The sequence below is a fragment of the Marmota marmota genome, unplaced genomic scaffold (genome assembly GCF_001458135.2).
Source record: "Marmota marmota marmota unplaced genomic scaffold, marMar, whole genome shotgun sequence".
NCBI lineage: Eukaryota > Metazoa > Chordata > Mammalia > Rodentia > Sciuridae > Marmota > Marmota marmota.
The window spans coordinates 22,224,388-22,241,302 of NW_026000185.1; the positions used below are offsets into that span (position 1 = coordinate 22,224,388).

General features: G+C 45.9%; 1 protein-coding gene across 1 annotated transcript in view; it reads left to right on the forward strand.

Moving 5' to 3' along the window:
- The first annotated feature begins 606 nt into the window (after positions 1 to 606).
- The window catches only part of Nipsnap2 (nipsnap homolog 2), a 28,927-nt gene continuing 12,618 nt past the window's right edge, over positions 607 to 16,915 (forward strand). The window contains exons 1-7 of the mRNA XM_048790080.1: positions 607 to 640; positions 751 to 895; positions 10,728 to 10,867; positions 10,959 to 11,004; positions 14,911 to 15,005; positions 15,314 to 15,384; positions 16,105 to 16,245. Coding sequence (XP_048646037.1) covers positions 607 to 640; positions 751 to 895; positions 10,728 to 10,867; positions 10,959 to 11,004; positions 14,911 to 15,005; positions 15,314 to 15,384; positions 16,105 to 16,245 — 672 coding nt within the window. The remainder of the gene's footprint in view (positions 641 to 750; positions 896 to 10,727; positions 10,868 to 10,958; positions 11,005 to 14,910; positions 15,006 to 15,313; positions 15,385 to 16,104; positions 16,246 to 16,915) is intronic.

A 16,915-nucleotide genomic window follows, 5' to 3' on the forward strand; every position in this document is an offset into this window, starting at 1 on the left:
GCGGTGGACCCCGCGTTGCGTGGCTGGTCGGCCGAGTGCCGGGAGCGACCTGAAGGGAGGAGCGGGTGTGCGCCGCGGGCGGAGGCGCCCTGAGCAGGCCGGACCGGGTAGGCACTGCCGGCGGGGCCCAGGGAGCGCCCTTCCTGGAATGGTGTGCGGCCTGACATAAATCTGACGTTTATGTTTCCGGGATGGTTCACATAACAACTTCTTATTTTTATCGTCATCGGCATCTACCTTGTGGCTTTTTGCTTTTTTTTCCCTCCCCCGCACCAGTGATATGAGCCCATCGATTTTGTATTTTGTTCTTTGAAAAAGAGGCAGCTGAAACTGAAGATGTGCACCCCACAGGTTTGCCCCAGGCCCAAGGTCACAGAGCTAGTGCACTGGGGATTTGGACCCGGGTCTGCCCAGCACCCCGCTGTGCTGGGCCATGACCAGCTGGTTCTTTGATGACCCTCCCAGGTTCCCCTATGCTTTGTGACCACTTGTTCCTAGCCTCTGGCCCGCCTTCCCTGAAGGCATTTCCAGGACTGCACCTAGACCCAGTTAATTTGCTAAGTCGCGTGTTGCACTGTGTGATGTGTGAAGCCCCGTGGAACTGGCATGATAGCCAGGGCCACTGTACCTGGGAAGGATCGTTGGAGGTAAACCTACAGACTACAGCTAGGGCATGTTCAGAGAGAGAAGACCAGGGAGACTTGTGCAAATTCATGTGAGGCCTTGCCAAGAAAGTGACATTGAGCTGAGACCTGTGTGAGAAAGACTTGAGTGGGAAGGAGTCAGAAACCCAAGGAAAGTCCATAAGGCTTCAATCAGCAGTAAAGGGAGGAGGCGGCAAGGAACACGGGCCATGTAACCTCAGGCCTTATAGGCTTGGACTTTATTCTGAGAGGTATGTAAATATAAGATTTTAGTGTGACATGATATATTTCTTTAAAAAGTAGTCTTATTTTGGAGAGAGGACAGAATTAAAGTTAATGACCAAGTGAGAGGATACTGGTGCCATTTACCTAGAGTCATTTGTTCCTTAAATATGTAAGTGCTGCCCTGTGCCAGGCACTGATGGCTTTTGGGAACATCAGTGCATAAGGAGCACACAGCTTTTGGGGAGCTTGCTGGTGTTGCAGAGAGGAAGAAAGGGGAACAGTTGAGAATCTTGTCAAGTTTCAGGTGACTGCATGCTTTCCAGATGGAAAAACCAATAGCCAGCTGGCTGTATGACTCCTCAGAGGAGATGTCTAGGCTGCAGGCAACATGTGGGAGTTACCAGCATATAGGAAGCCACTTATTGATAGATGAGGTTTTGTTTCTTTCTGTTGTTGTTGCAGTGCTAAGGATTGAACCCAGGGCCTAGAGCATTCTAGGTAGGCACTCTACTCCAGCCCCACATGGGTTTCATTATACTGTTTTATATTGGGTCAAAAGTTTTCATAGTAAAGTACATTTAAAACCCATAGGGATGGATGAGGTTACTTGAAAGAGAGTGGATATGGATGGTTAAAAGGCTGAGAAATAAGCCCTGGTATGTGCCAACATTTTCAGGCTGGATGAAGGAGAGGGGCAGCAAGGGAGACTGGGAGAAAGCAGCCTGCAGGTCATTGTTGCCTGACAGCTGCCAGAGGGAGGCATTTCAAGGAGGGAGTCCATCTGCTGTGCCAAATACTGCTAGAAGGTTAAGTAAGATGACAGAAGAAAATGGAATTTACCAACAGGGGTGTTGTGGGTGACCTTGAAGATCAGTTTCAGCGAGGAGGTTGTCCTGGGAGACTTAGCCAACACATGTTCCTTAGCTGTGCTCAGCACCAGGCCCAGCATTCCCAGCTGCTTCCTGCACACGTGCACTCGTGTCCCACAGGTGCTGGAAAGGCTTATGTACCTGGAACTTAACTCCTACTCCACCAATAAAGCCTGCTGCTCCTGGGTGGTATTCCCAAGCCCCCCTGCTCTTCCTCCACATATGTCAGTTCTGCCTGGAGTGTGCCTTGGCTCTCCCTCCTACATCCCCTCCACCCTCTCAGCGTGACTGTCAGCAACACTCCATGTGCATTGCTGTGACGAGTGTGTACTTGAACACAACCAAAGGATTTTAAGACACAGGGCCTGTGGAGCATTCCTGTACCCCCAGCTGCTCCAAGGCTGAGGATCGAAAGTCCAAGGCCAGCCTGAGCCCTGTCTCAAAATAAAATTTAAACTGGGGCTCTAGCTCAGTGGTAGAGCACTTGTCTAGCACATGGGAGGCCCTGGGTTCAAACCCCAGGCCTGGAGGAAAAGAAAAGAAAGAATTCTAAGAATTCTTTGGGGGGGGGGCAGTTTGGGGCATTGAAAATTAAATCCAGGAGTGCTTTACTACTGTGCTACATCCCCTGCCCTGTTTTATATTTTATTAGAGACAGGATCTCACTGAGTTGCTTAGGATCTAGCTGAGTTGCTGAGGCTGGGTTTGAACTCATAATCCTCCTGCCTCAGCCTCCCAAGTTGCTGAGATTACAGGCATGGGCTACCCTGCCTGGCCTCCAAACACTTGTTATATTTTATTTTGAGACAAGGCCTAACTAAGCTGCCCAGTCTAGCATCAAACTTGATCCTCCTGCTTCAGCCTCCTGAGTCACTGGGATCACAGGTATGCATCACCACACCTGACTCTTTTTTTTTTTTTTAAATTATTATAAAGGTCTCTATTATATAAATCTTGACTGTATCCTAATCCTTCTTCCATTTTTCCTCCATCACCCCTGCCAAGAAAAGCATAAAAGACATTTAGGGAACAATTAGGGACATTTTAAGTAGGTAATAGATACTAGAAATTATGGAATTATCTTTCTTAGATAGCATTGTGGATTTCTTTGTTCTTAGGAGATACACACTGCAGTATTTAGAGGTGAAGTATTATGTCTACATTATTTTCAAATAGTTCTGTAAAAATTTTTTCAAAAATGTAGAACAGAGAGGAGACAAAGAGATAAGAGGGTAATAGGGTGGATATAGTCAGCATGGGTGACGTGCATGTAAGAAAATGCCACATGGAAGCCCATTATTTTATATACTTAATATGTGCTAGTTATCACATATTTTTAAACAACAATCTGGGAGAAGAAATACAGAGAAAAATTTAAAATGTGGCATGCTAGGGATGCAGCAGTACTGCAAAACAGAAAAGGTAGCATGTTAATTGTTCTAGAGGTGGGGCACAGGTTATTTTACTTCAACTTCTCTGTGTTAGAAGTTCTTCCACCTCTGTCGGATTCACTGGGGTGGGGGCAGATGGGGCAGCAGGTGCTGTCTTGATGCAGGACCCTGGACAGGCCCTTGAGCCTGCTCCAGCTCTGGCTGGTGCTTCCCCAGCCACAGCACTTGCTTGCTCCTGGCTTCCACAGGCTCTGGTTTTTCCTAGTGTCCTTCCTCTCTGGAAGTCCCCCTGAGGGACTGCTCTTCCCCTTTCAGGTTTGCACTTAACGAGTGCTGCCTCAGGTAACCAGGTTCCACCTGCGTGATCCCCACACTCGTACCTGTGTCTGGACCAGGGCCTCTCTCCCACAGGGATCGTGTTTGTCTCCTCCCAACAGCACACTGCGTTTTGTGGAGCCAGGCTGGGTTTTCAGCCACCTGTGGGCCCAGCCAGTGCCAGCACATGTGCAGTGAGTGTTTGAGGGTCAGGTGAGTGAGGCCCAGGGTGTACTGCTTCCCAGCCTGAGGTCTACATGCAAATGGACTTCTCTTCCCCGATTTGCCCTGCACTCCTGACCAGGACCTGACTCAGTCTTTTCACCTTGGACATGTCTTTTGAATGTGTTCTTTCCCTTCATCCCTACTGCCATCATCTTGACCCTGGGCCACCTCTGGGTCCATCCAGTGCGTGTATGTTGAATACCTCTTTTGAGCTGGTGCTGCTGGGCATGGCCACCAGTGGGGAGCCCAGGAACCACAAGCCCTGCTTTCATCACTACTGTTGTCCGCCACACCACTGCCAGGCTGCTTCTTATACTTTTTTGAAAACTTTCCAGCATAGCACCATGTTCAGGAGAAAACCCAGCTGATGGTCCTGGTGCACAGAGCCTCACCATCCATCCCTTTTGTCCTCCTGTCACCCCTCTCCATCCTCCTGCTCTGTTTTTCTGCCTTATTGAGCTCTTTGCTGGTCCAGAAACATGCCTTTTAGCTCTAAGACCCCATGCCCTTGTGCACATTGCTCCCTTTAGAATCATCGCCTTCCTCATCCACCTATCTTGCCTGCCCTCCAAGATGGCTGGGATGTCTCTGCTGAAGTCCCTCGGGCTCCTGAGTCCAGCCAGTGCCTTGTCTCCTTCAGCTTCCACCACGTGTCTGTATGTAGTGCCTGAGATCGCTCTGGCCCTGACATTGAGCAGGCTCATCTGGTCCAACCTGACATTCACAGAGCCTGGCCCATGGGTCACTTCCATCTGAACTCTGATGTTCTGCAGAATGTGCTTCCCGCTGCCCTCTGTAAAGTGCCACCCAACATGTGACCTTGGCAATTGTCACTGTCACAGAGAACCTAGGCCTTGCCTGGCAGTCACTGGCATAGCTGCTGCTTCCTCCTTCTAGGGTTTGGCCTAGACAGCTGGATGGACTGGGCACATCAGGCAGCATTAGGCACCTGACCTTCAGAAAATTCAAAGTGTGACAGTCAGTTGAGGGTGAGATTGTGCCAGAATGTTTTAATTTGCCAAAGTAGTTGCCGCTCAGGCTCACAAACATTTGCATCAGAGATTCTTGTTTGCCGCTTGACTATTTCTTAGTCTCATTCCCTGCTCTCTCTTTCATTTGTGAAATATTTCCACATCCCTTACCTCATTTTATCCATCCTAAGGTGAATCCCTTTTACTAAAATATGACAACAAACACCATCTGCTGATTTTTGCTCAGCTGAGGAGGTTTCTAATTGGGAGCAGTCCCTGAGGAGCAAGAACATTTTGAGCTTTATAGTAATAGCTGAATTCCTATTTTTATTTGGCTCAGGTTGTTGTGCCTCTCTGAGCCAGTTTTAAAATGCAGTATCCACCTCGCTAGAGTGTTTTGAGGACCAAGGAGATGATATAGACAAAATACATAATTCAGTCCCCAGTAAGAAGTATATATTTGTTAACTTTTAATCTTGTTGAGTTCTAAAGAGGATGAAAATTTCACTGAACTTTTTTCCAGCCCTATTTAGCCTGCCAATAAATCTTTTTTTTTAAACATTTTTAATTAGTTGTTAATGGACATTTATTTATTTATATGTGGTGCTGAGGATCAAACCCAGTGCCTCACGCGTGCTAGGCAAACACTCTACCACTGAGCCACAACCCCAGCTCCCAATAATTATTTATTATGCTCACTTATAAAGTATTAAAGGCCATAAAAATTAGATGTCAGTATGTACACAGATAATAAATGCTTATCTATGCATTCCTAGAATACATTAAAAACAATTATCACTGTGGCTTAACTACTTGGGAGGCTAAAGCAGGAGGGTTGCAAGTTTGAGGCCAAGGTAACTGAGGTAGTCTCTCTCTAAAACACTTTTTAAAAGGGGCTGTAGCTCAGTGCACAGCACCCTTGGGTTTAATCCCTGTAGTGGTTTAGATATGAGATGTCCCACAAAAGCTATGCGTTAGACAACACAAGAAGGTCTAGAGGTAGGCTGACTGGTTAGGAGAGCCTTAACCTAGTCAATGCATTAATTCCCTGATGGGGATTAACTGGGTGGTAACTGTGAGCAGGTAGTGGCTGGAGGGGGTGGGTCATTGAGGGTATGCCTTTGTCTATGGTGAAGGGAATCTTTCTCTCTGCTTCCTGATGACCTGTCCCCAGCTGCTTTCCTCTGCCACATCCTTCTACCATGATGTTCTGCCTCACCTCAGGCCCCAAGGAATGGAGTCAGCTGCCTATGGACTGAGATCTCTGAAACTGTCAGCCTCCAAATAAACTTTTCCTCCTCAAAACTGTTCTTGTCACGGGGATAGGGTTGTGGCTTAGTGGTAGAGCGCTCGCCTAGCATGCATGAGGTACTAGGTTCGATCCTCAGCACCACATGAATATAAAATATATTGTGTCCACCTAAAAACCTAAAAAATATTTTTTAAAAAAACTTTTCTTGTCAGGTCTTTTGGTCACAGCAGCAAAAAAACTGACTAAAACAGAATTTGGTACTGAGAATGGGGTTGTTGCTGTGACTAACCCTGTAGCAGGAAACAGACCAATTGAGCAGAAGCAAGCAGCACTCAGAAAGAGGAGAGCTCCAAACTTTAGTCTATATGGTGGGCCCAGAGGGAAACAAAACTCCAAATTCTGAGTGCTGATCCACGGTTTCTTACAACATATATTGGTAATTTGGTGTCATCTTAGATCCATCCTATCATTGGGGTTTTTTTTTTCCTCTTAAAAAAAAAAAAGAATCCTAATGTATGAGGCTGAAGGCCTTGTGCAGGGTCTCTGACATAAAGCAGTTCACAGAAACAGGTGAAAAGAAACCTCTTTTCACAGTCAGCTGTTACATTTCAAGAGGGAGTAGTCAGACTCCAGGGGCAGTTATTTACAACCCAAAAAGTAGGAACCCAGGGTTAATTAGGCTTTCTTGAGAAAGGGGAGGGGAACTGACTCTTTCACCATGCATTGGTTTCTTACCATAACTTTAATTTTTTTTATTTAGTTGTAGATGGACACAATAACTGTATTTTACTTATTTATTTTTATATGATGCTGAGGATTGAACCCAGTGCTAGACAAGCCTCATATGTGCTAGGCAAGCACTACCCACTAAGTTACACCCCCCAGCCCTACCATAAAGTTTTTATAATTTCATTTCACAACCAGGTCTGGTTTTGCCATTGCAACCTGACCATATGGGTTCAGAAGCTTTTGGAGCTTTTGTAATTTGTGAGCGGAATTTTGGAAAATTTAGCAGTGGAAGCTGGAAAAGCTTTAGAATATTGTAAGTGGACCATAACGAGCTATTCTGGTGGGAGTTCAGAAGGCCAGAATGCCTAGAGGACTGTGTATAGTAAAGACAGGGCTCAAGAGGTTTTAGAGGGGAAGGATCTATTGGAAATGGGACTAGAGGCCATTTGTGTTACATTCTGACTAAGAAGTTGTCTGCATTTTGCCCGTGTCCTGAGGCTTTCTATGAGGCTGAATTTAAAAGGGATGGACTTCATAATCTGGCAGAAGAAATTTCTGTGCAGCATAGCATTCAGGCTGTGGCATGAGTATTGCTATCAGCTTTTATTTATTTATTTTTAGAGAGAGAGAATTTTTTAATATTTATTTTTTAGTTTTTGGTGGACACAACATCTTTATTTTATTTTTATGTGGTGCTGAGGATCAAACCCATCACCCTGCGCATGCCAGGCGAGCACACTATCACTTGAGCCACATCCTCAGTCCCTGCTATCAGCTTTTAACGAAGTTTATTGTGATAATTGGGAGCAGAAAGCAAGGCAGAAAGATTTGAACATCTTGAGGTTTGACCAGAAAACAGTAAAACTGGGGTTAAGGAAGTTGTGTTGCTAAAGACCTTATGGCCACTGAAGAAACACTAAAAGCTTTACCAGAGACAATAGCAAAGATGACTTGAGGACATCCCAGGAATTGGCAAGACCACACCCATTTCAGGCTCAAAGGAGTAAGAGTAAAAATTCTCTTGAGACCAGTGTGGAACCCAGTGCTCTACCACTGAGCCACAGCCACAGCCGTAACCAATTTGGGGGGTACTGGTGCTGTACCAGAACCCAGGGGTGCTTACCACTGAGCCACATCCCCAACCCTTTTTATTTTCTATTTTGAGACAGGGTCTCATTAAGTTGCTTAGGGCCTTGCCAAGTTGCTAAGGCTGGCTTTGAACTTGTGATCCTCTAGCCTCGGCCTTCTGAGTCTCTGGGGTTACAGGTATGGACCACTTGTCCTCCCCACGAAAAGATTTTTAATACAACCTTTGTTTAAATGAATTTAAATCTCAAATAAAACACAAGAAACACAGAATTCCATAAACAGACCTTGACACTTTCTACTTTGTCACCAATTCTATATGCTTGCCATTGTGCTTCATGGTATTACTAAATAAATATCCCAAAATGTGGTATAGTGGAAACACGTGAAACAAATTAACAAAATGTTTTTATTTATTTTTTATTTTTATTTTTATTTTTTTAGTTGTAGTTGGACATAGTACCTTTATTTATTTTATGTGGTGCTGAGGATAGAACCCATCCCTTACACATGGTAGGCAAGTGCTCTACCACTGAGCCACAACCCAAGCCCCTGTTTTTATTTTTATTGAAATAAATTTTACTGTGATTCATTTGGAAAATTGCCTTTTTCTGGATGAGTTTATTTTTTATAATCAAAGAATGAACTGAAAGCGGAAACAGGGCCAGGGATGTGGCTCAGTGGTAGAGTGCTTGCCTGGCATGCATGAGTTCCTGGGTTCAATCCTCAGCACCAAAAAAAAAAAGAAAGAAACAAATACTGGATGATGTTGGTTTTTACTCAAGAACTAATAGTTTTAATTTTAGAAAAGTTCTATTGAAAAATAGTGTTAGAAACTTAACTTTTAAGAGGCTTTGCACATGTCAGGTGCTGTCCCCAAGTACTTTAGCACATTCTCTAGGCACACACACACTAAGACCAGTCGTGAACACGGAGCCGAGCCTCTCTTCTCCAGCCATCCGCATCAACACTTCCTAAGTCTGAGCCTGGGACCTCCAGTAAAGGCAGAAGGAAGGCCTCAGATTTCCTCCACAGGTGCAATAGGACAACTTTTGCCAACATCTTGTCAGAAAGGTCGCCTGCACTGGCATTAGCTTGTCATTTCACTTGTTTAGTGTGAGTTGGCTGCTTTGGGGGAAGTGAAAAAAAATGCTTTTTTTGTTCTTGATCATTATTTATAAAAAACATACAACAGCTAGTTGAATTTTAAGCCAAAAAGAAAAAGGCTGCCAATAGCCTGTGAAGTTTAGAGTACTGTTATTTCCAAAATACCAGTGCTGGGTAAGAATAGGAATCAAACTCAGATGTTCATCTCCTGAAACAGTGGAGAATGTACTCCTCCAAGAGCTTTTCTTGTCCCTATTTGAACTCTTAGTACTTTCCTTAATATCTGGAGTTAACTCTTCCTCTTACTCTGCCTATTGGTAAGTTTGCTAAGCAGATTAGTAAGAGTCTTGGAAATCATCTAGTACCTACAGAGATCCCACAGAACAGGGTTGTACTGGCCGTCAGCATCCCACCTCGCTTTGAAGCACTAAGGACTATTTATGGTGGCCACTTGGCACCCCAGAACATTTCTGCACCTAGTATGATGTAGGAAGGGGCAGAAGAGTCCATCAAAAATCAGAATTCTAGAGTATGCCATAAAGACTCTAGCCAGAGGAGATGGTCTCAGTCCCAAGGGGACCATGCAGAAGGCCGGGCTCATTGCTTAAAGGAGAGCCCTTGCCTAGCAGGATCCCCAGCATGCCCTCAGAAGAAGAGGGGAGAGAGTGCAGGAAGAAGGGCAGATTCAGAAGCCTGTTGGGAGTGAGAGGCCTCTAGAGAGGCAGGGCTCTGGGCAGCATTTAGTTGCTAGAGGGGAAGGGGTCAGTCATGAGAGGAGTGAGGAAATGTTCCTTGTCTGAACTGTATGGCATAGGTGACTGCATTTGCCAAAACTCATAGAACTGTAAATCTGAACAAAAATGAAGTCAGTGGAGGGGCACAGTTTGTCCTTTGATGCTGGTTATGTGAAGTTTGGAAGAGGATGAGTCTCCACTAGGTTCTGATTTCTTGCTTTTCTTTTTCTTTCTTTCTTTCTTTCTTTTTTTTTTTTTTTTTTTTTTTTTTTTTNGCTTTGACAGCGCAGCTCACAATAGCCAAGTTATGGAACCAGCATAGGTGTCCGTCAGCAGGTGAATGGATAAAGAAATTGTGGCGTACATACTCAGTGGAGTTTTACTCAGCCATAAAGAAGAATGAAATTATGCCATTTAGGAAGATGGATGGACCTTGAGAGTATTACATTAAGTGAAGTAAGCCACAGTCAGATAGTCAAGATTCATATGTTTTCTCTCATACATGGAAGCTAAAGACAAAAGGAAAAAACAAAGAGGGGGATTTATCTGGTGAAATTAGAAAAGAGACAAGTAGGATGAAGGAAGTGGACCGGAGCCGGGGAGAGGAGGTACTGGGGAATGTGATTGACCAAGATTATTTTGTGTGCATGTGCAAATATATCACAATGTATCTGTTAGGTATAATTATAATGCATCAATTAAAAAGATCTGGGCATGGTGGTAAATGCCTGTAATCCTGGCAACTCAGGAGGCTGAGGCAAGAGGATGTCAAATTTGAGGTCAGCCTGAGCAACATAGTGAAACCCTTAGCAACTTAGCAAGAGCCTGTCTCAAAATCAATAAAAAGAGCTAGTGATGTGGCTCAGTGGTAAAGTGCCCCAAAATTCAATCCCTGGTACCAAAAAAACAAGTAAATAAGAAAAAGAGAATTGCTTTGGAGGAGAGGGAAATGTGAAGCACAGAGTGCTAAGTAAACATGGGAACTGTTTGGAGTACGGGGAGTTAACCTCTGCATGTCTCTCCTCGCTCAGTGTGCGCTAGCAAGCTGGAGAGCACATGTTCTGTGGCACCTGCGTTCAGTGCCTGTGCCTGGAAGCCATCCTAGGCGAAGCTACCTGAAGACACTGAGGTCTTCATATTTCCAATTAGACTCAGATGGGTGTGTTTTTTGTTCCACAGGAAATTGACCTCTTCTAACAACAGACCTCGAGAAGACAGTTGGTTGAAATCCTTGTTTGTACGGAAAGTTGATCCCAGAAAAGATGCTCACTCTAACCTCCTGGCTAAAAAGGAAACCAGCAGCCTGTACAAACTACAGTGTGAGTGGCAGTTTCGCTGTCTCCGCAGCTGACTTTTGTTTGTATGTGTATGTTTGTTCGTAAGTTTATCACTGATTTTCTTTTGTTTCAGTTCACAACGTTAAGCCAGAATGCCTAGAAGCGTACAACAAGATTTGGTGTGTATCTCAAACTCTTTTCCTTGGGGGAAAGTAGTGATGTGGATGTTTGCTGTTCAGCTAGCACGTGGTATCCGAGAAATGGGCTCATCCCCATACAGCTGAATGTGGAGAGGGTCTTACACCAGGTTTTGTGGGATGGCCAGTGGCATTTTATTTTAAACACACACAGCTAAACCCTCTCATACAGCTTCCATGTATGAGAGAAAACATATGAATCTTGACTATCTGACTGTGGCTTACTTCACTTAATGCTGTTAGAAGAGGTCACCCTCATCACTTAGACTTCAGAATGCAGTGGAACCAAGGTTGGAGGAAGCCTTGCAGGGTCCATCTGCTCATCCCACACTCAAGTTTCAGCAGACCCTCCTGATGCCCAGATGCAGTCAGCCCATCTGCAGCTCTGGGTGCTAGAATTAGAGCTCGTCCCTGCGACCCTGCTGTCTTTAGTCTTCCTCTTGAGGAAATTGCAGCAGCCATTTCCTGCAGCTTTTCCCTCTCCAGAACCCAGGTCCCCTGCTGAGTATCCCAGGATGTGGAGCCACACCCTCTGAGGCCATTTGTACACCTTAAGATGAAGGGAATTAGCTCAGCACTTCTTTTTTTAAAAAAAAATTTATTTATTTATTCTAGTTTGTTATACATGACAGCAGAATGCATTTCAATTCATAGTATACATATAGAGCACAATTTTTCATGTCTCTGGTTGTACAGTCACACCACTCATGTCTTCATACAAGTACTTGGGGTAATGATGGTAATTCCACTGTCTTTCCCTCCCCCAGCCCCATCCCTACCCTTCCCTCCCCTTTACCCTATCTAAAGTTCCTCCATTCCTCCTATTCTCCCCCTCACCTGCATTATGGATCAGTATCCTCATATCAGAGAAAACATTCAGCATTTGTTTTTTTGGGGATTGGCTTACTTCACTCACTTAGCATAATATTCTCCAACTCCATCCATTTACCTGCAAATGCCATGATTTTATTCTCTTTTAATGCAGAGTAATATTTCACTGTGTATATATACCACAGTTTCTTTATTCATTCATCTATTGAAGAGCATCTAAGTTGTTCACTATTTTAGCTTAGCACTTCTTAACAACAGATAATGCTTTAATGCTCAGTTCTTTTTAAAATATTTTTTAGTTTTGATGGACCTTAATTTTATTTATTTGTATGTGGTACTGAGACTTGAACCCAATGCCTCATGTATGCTAGGTAAGCAGGGCTACCACTGAGCCACAACTCCAGCCCCTTTAATGCTTGGTTCTGAGCAAATGTAATGAAAAAGTGTTTTTATAACCTTTAATATCTGTTATTTTCAAGAGAAAGTAACTGATTTTATCTATAGAATCAGCAAAATTTTCAGGAGCAAAACCCCCTGTTTTGTTGGTTTATTTCTGGAGGTATTTAGAATTTACTACACACCTCAGCTCATTTCCCTTTGTTTGAAAAGACCTCTAATGAAGTAGGTGTGTATTTACGAGTCTTTTCTCCTGAAGTGAAATGGTCTCTTGTTCTGGGTTCCTGACTCTCTTCCTGTCTCTGATGGCTTCATCTTCACCTCCATCTCTGGCCCTTTGGCCCCTGTTCCTATTTGTATTTGAAGGCCTCCTCTCAGTCCTCAGGCTCAGCTGGGAGGCACCCAGCTGTTCCAGCATCTCTGCATGGCCATGTCTGACAGGCTCTCTGCACCTCTGTGTGGTGAGCCAGCCCCTGAGGCTCTGCTTCCCCACCTGACCTGGGTTGAGCCCTCCGCTAGTTTCCACTCCTCCCCTCCTGCAGCCTCCCCTCATACAGGTAGCCTCCCCACCTGCAGTTAGCCTCCCCTCCTCCTCCAGCCTCCCCTCCTACAGGTAGCCTCCCCTCCTCCAGCCTCCCCTCCTGCAGGTAGCTTCCCCTCCTCCTCCAGCCTCCCCTCCTGCAGGTAGCATCAGGTAGCCTCCTCTCCTCCTCCAGCCTCCCCTCCTGTAGGTAGCCTCCTCTCCTCCTCCAGCCTCCCCTCCTACAGGTAGCCTCCCCTCCTGCAGGTAGCCTCCCCTCCTGCAGGTAGTCTCCCCTCCTCCAGGTAGCCTCCCCTCCTCCAGGTAGCCTCCCCTCCTCCAGATAGCTGCCCCTCTGGGCCTAAAGCTATACCTGGCTCCACCCATCCTTCAGTTCCTTGCCCAAAATGTGTCAGACTGATTTGCTTGATTTCTCTCTTCTCCTCATCAAGTTCTTTTTTCTTTTCTCTGAAACATTGAGCCTCTCCCTGTTTCCAGAACATAAAGACTTAACTTCTGTTGGTTTTTAGGGGCCCTATAGTAAGATTTTGCTCAGCCCACCCTGTTCTGGGTACAAGTACTGCCTGCTTTACACCCTCTATTCAGGTAAGGCCAGGGCTTGTAAGAGCAGATGGAGCCCCCAGAATAGAGGATTGACTCTGCTGCACATGGGCCTCTGTCCAGTCAAAAACCCGGCACCCCCAGGGCCTGTGCCTTCCTCAACCACACCTGCGTTGTCTGTGTTGACTTTTTCCTTCATGGTTCTACTTCTGGCTTGTGCCATATGACAAAAAGGAGACCCCTTTTCATTTTCCTAACTTAATCTGTCTCTTCCCACCCCTGATTTTCATCAGACCCATTATTTCTGAACATTCATGGTTATTGCATCAGATACATTTAATATGAGATCTTAATTTAAAAAACAAATACCATCCTTAAAAGAATACATGGTGCCTGTGGTGGTGCACACCTGTGATCCCAGCCATTCAGGAGGCTGAGGCAGGAGGAGCTCAGGTCCAAGGTCAGCCTAAGCAGCTTAGTGATACTTTCTCTCAAAATAAAAAGCGGGGTGCAGCTCAGTGGTAGAGTGCTTGTCCTGCATGCTTGTGGTGCTGGGGATTGAACCAGAAAAAAGTAATAATAACAACACAAGGTGTGCTACTGTAGACAACCACAGCAACACAGCCGTTCATCCATAGGTGCCTTGTCATGGTGCCCAGGGTCTGCAGCTGGTCACTAGCTTCATGAGGTTAACAAAAGACATGAACAGGTTCCATTTCCCACCGGGACAGCCTTCTGCATCCATCATTTTCCACCATCATTTTCCTGTTCGCTTGTGCAGGTTTGAGCTCTCCCTTTCCTTTGGCTTCATCCTGTTCTAGACCCCGTGGGAAGCTCTCTGAGCGTGAGCCCTGGCCATTGCGCAGGCTCTGCTGCGTCCTTGCCCAATCACGGCAGGGAACCGCTTGCCGTGCTCCCGCATGAGACATCAGGGCGCCTCTGGAGGCCCCGCATCACCTCGGCCTACTCACGCTATCTTTGATTTTAATTCCTCACGTTGGTGGTGCCTTTGGGACTGCGGGGTCTGGGCTGCTTCCAGGCCCTGGCCCTGCACTCCTGCGTCCTCTTCAGGGCCACTGTTCCCCGTCCTGCTATGGCTGCCTGCAGGCGCTGCTTTTTTCATCTGCCTCCACCTCAAACATTACTAACTTCCCTTTCCTTTTGCTTCCTGGTTCCTTTCTGCTATTCCCATGTCTCTCCTCTCATTCTTCTTATCTTTGGAACAGAACTTATCTTTTGTAAAAACATTCCTAAATAGTAAGTAGTTCTTCTCTTTTTCCCCTTCCTTCACCTAAATAGCTCCTGGAACCCTGGGACCTTGGCTCTTCCCTACCACAGTGATTACTGCACTTGACTTGCTCACACCTCTAGATAGTTGGGGTGGAAACCTAACATCGAGGAATAGGGTGTCAGAGTAAGCAAAATTCAGCTGAGAGGTGGCTTCATACATCCTCTCATCACAGCCTGTTCTGAGCTCTGTGGCCAGACATGGAGTAGGCGACCTTCTTTGTGTTACTTTGTGTGGCCCACTGGGATGTTCCACGGCTGTTGAATCACTGTTGCTATTTCTTCTCTTTAAGCCAAGAGGTATTACCAAAGATTCACGAAGATGCACACTACCCCTGCGCGCTGGTGGGCACCTGGAACACTTGGTACGGGGAGCAGGATCAAGCTGGTATGAAGCCAGAGACTGGCTCACTCTCCACCCTTAGCCTTTCTGGGTCTCTTAGGCAATTTTCTGATTTAATGCTTGTTTTATATATACTCAAAACTTTCTAAGACTTAGTCTGGTTCCACTGTTAAAATAGTTTCTTCTGTAATTCACTGTAAAGACTAATTATCATGTTGTTTTTAATGTTTGAATACCTGGAAGCTTTGTCATGTCATTGAGGCCAGTGGCAGCTAGAGTCGCGATGGCTAATGCTACTCTAGGTGTGTTCAGGTGCCTGCTCTCAGGTGTGCTCTCTTTTCCATGCGTTTCAGTCCATCTCTGGAGGTATGAAGGCGGCTACCCAGCCCTCACGGAGGTCATGAACAAACTCAGAGAAAATCAGGTAACTGCTTAGAAATGGGTTCTTACTCAGCCTAGTGATCCAGTAGATGTCAGTACAAAACCAAATGGTTCTTCTGTCATCAGTCTCTGTTAGTAAACTGCTCAGCTTTTTAGTAGAAATTTTGTCCTTTGGACTCTTGAGTTGTATTTAGACACAGTGATCATGTAGTGCTGTTGACACACAGTTCAGCTGTAAAAATCAGCATGGCGGGCACAGTCAACCTTGCCACCTATAGTGTCTGCTCCAGTGCTGCGACCACATGTGTCTTCCCCTGCTGGCCTGCTGCCCTGCTGCCCTGCCTGACCTTCACTAGCAGGTGCGTGTCGGCAGAGGTTGACAGCCACATATCATAGGTCCCCAGACAATTGTAAATGCCTCTGAGCCATCTGCTGTTTGTAGTCACCAAGTTGTCCCCATCATAGACCATCACACACTGCTTAGGAAGTCTACAGACACAGAAAGCGAAACTTGTCTCCTTGATGGCCTAAGTAATCAGGGAGCCAGCATAGCTCCTCATCCACCCTGGAGCTGTAGGGAAGGGAGCCAGCAGCCATTCCCTAACCATGCAGTAGATGATGGAGTTGTCTCTGGCCAACTGCAATCTGCCCATCACCCCACCTGCACCCACGTTCTATGGGAATGAACGGTTACCAGAGTAGGTCCTAGAGAGTGTCTATACATGGGGCTGCAACACTTCATGAGCACGTTTCCTCCCCAAAGGAATTCGTGAGCTTCCGGAAGGCGAGGAGTAACATGCTGCTCTCCAGAAAGAACCAGCTGCTGCTGGAGTTCAGCTTCTGGAACGAGCCCATCCCAAGGCCAGGGCCTAACATCTATGAGCTCAGGTCCTACCAGCTCCGGGTGAGTCCCATGGTCCGGTTCGGACCTGACATCCATGAGCTCAGGCCCTACCAGCTCTGGGTGAGTCCCACGGCCTGGACCCGACATCCATGAGCTTGGGTCCTACCAGCGCTGGGTGAGTCCCAAGGTCCAGACCCATGAGCTCAGGCCCTACCAGCTCCGGGTGAGTCCACATGTGGTCAGACCTTGTTCAGTGAAGGAAGAGCGAGCTTAGGGGCAGGTTCTGCCAGACGTGCTGGTTCTCCTGTCAGTCCTTCTCCACTTCCTCTCCCTCACGCCTCGCTAAGCTCTTTTCTCTGTGATCTTCTACACATTTATTATTTGATTTTTTTCTAAATTGACACTTTTATCTTTTGAGTAGAAAGATCTCAAGTTCAGAACTAGGTATAATATATGGCATCTACTATAGTTGATTTAGAGCAACTAATGAACATTAATTAGCCAGGCGCAGTGGCACATGCCTGTAATCCCAGTGACTAGGGAGACTGAGGCAGGAGGATGGTGAGTTCAAAGCCAACCTCAGCATAAGCAAGGCACTAAGCAACTCAGTAAGACCCTGTCTCTAAATAAAACACAAAATAGGGCTGGGGGTGTTGGTGTGGCTTAGTGGGTAAGTGCCCCTGAGTTCAATCCCCAGTACTCCCTGCCCAAAAAAAAAAAAAAAAAAAAA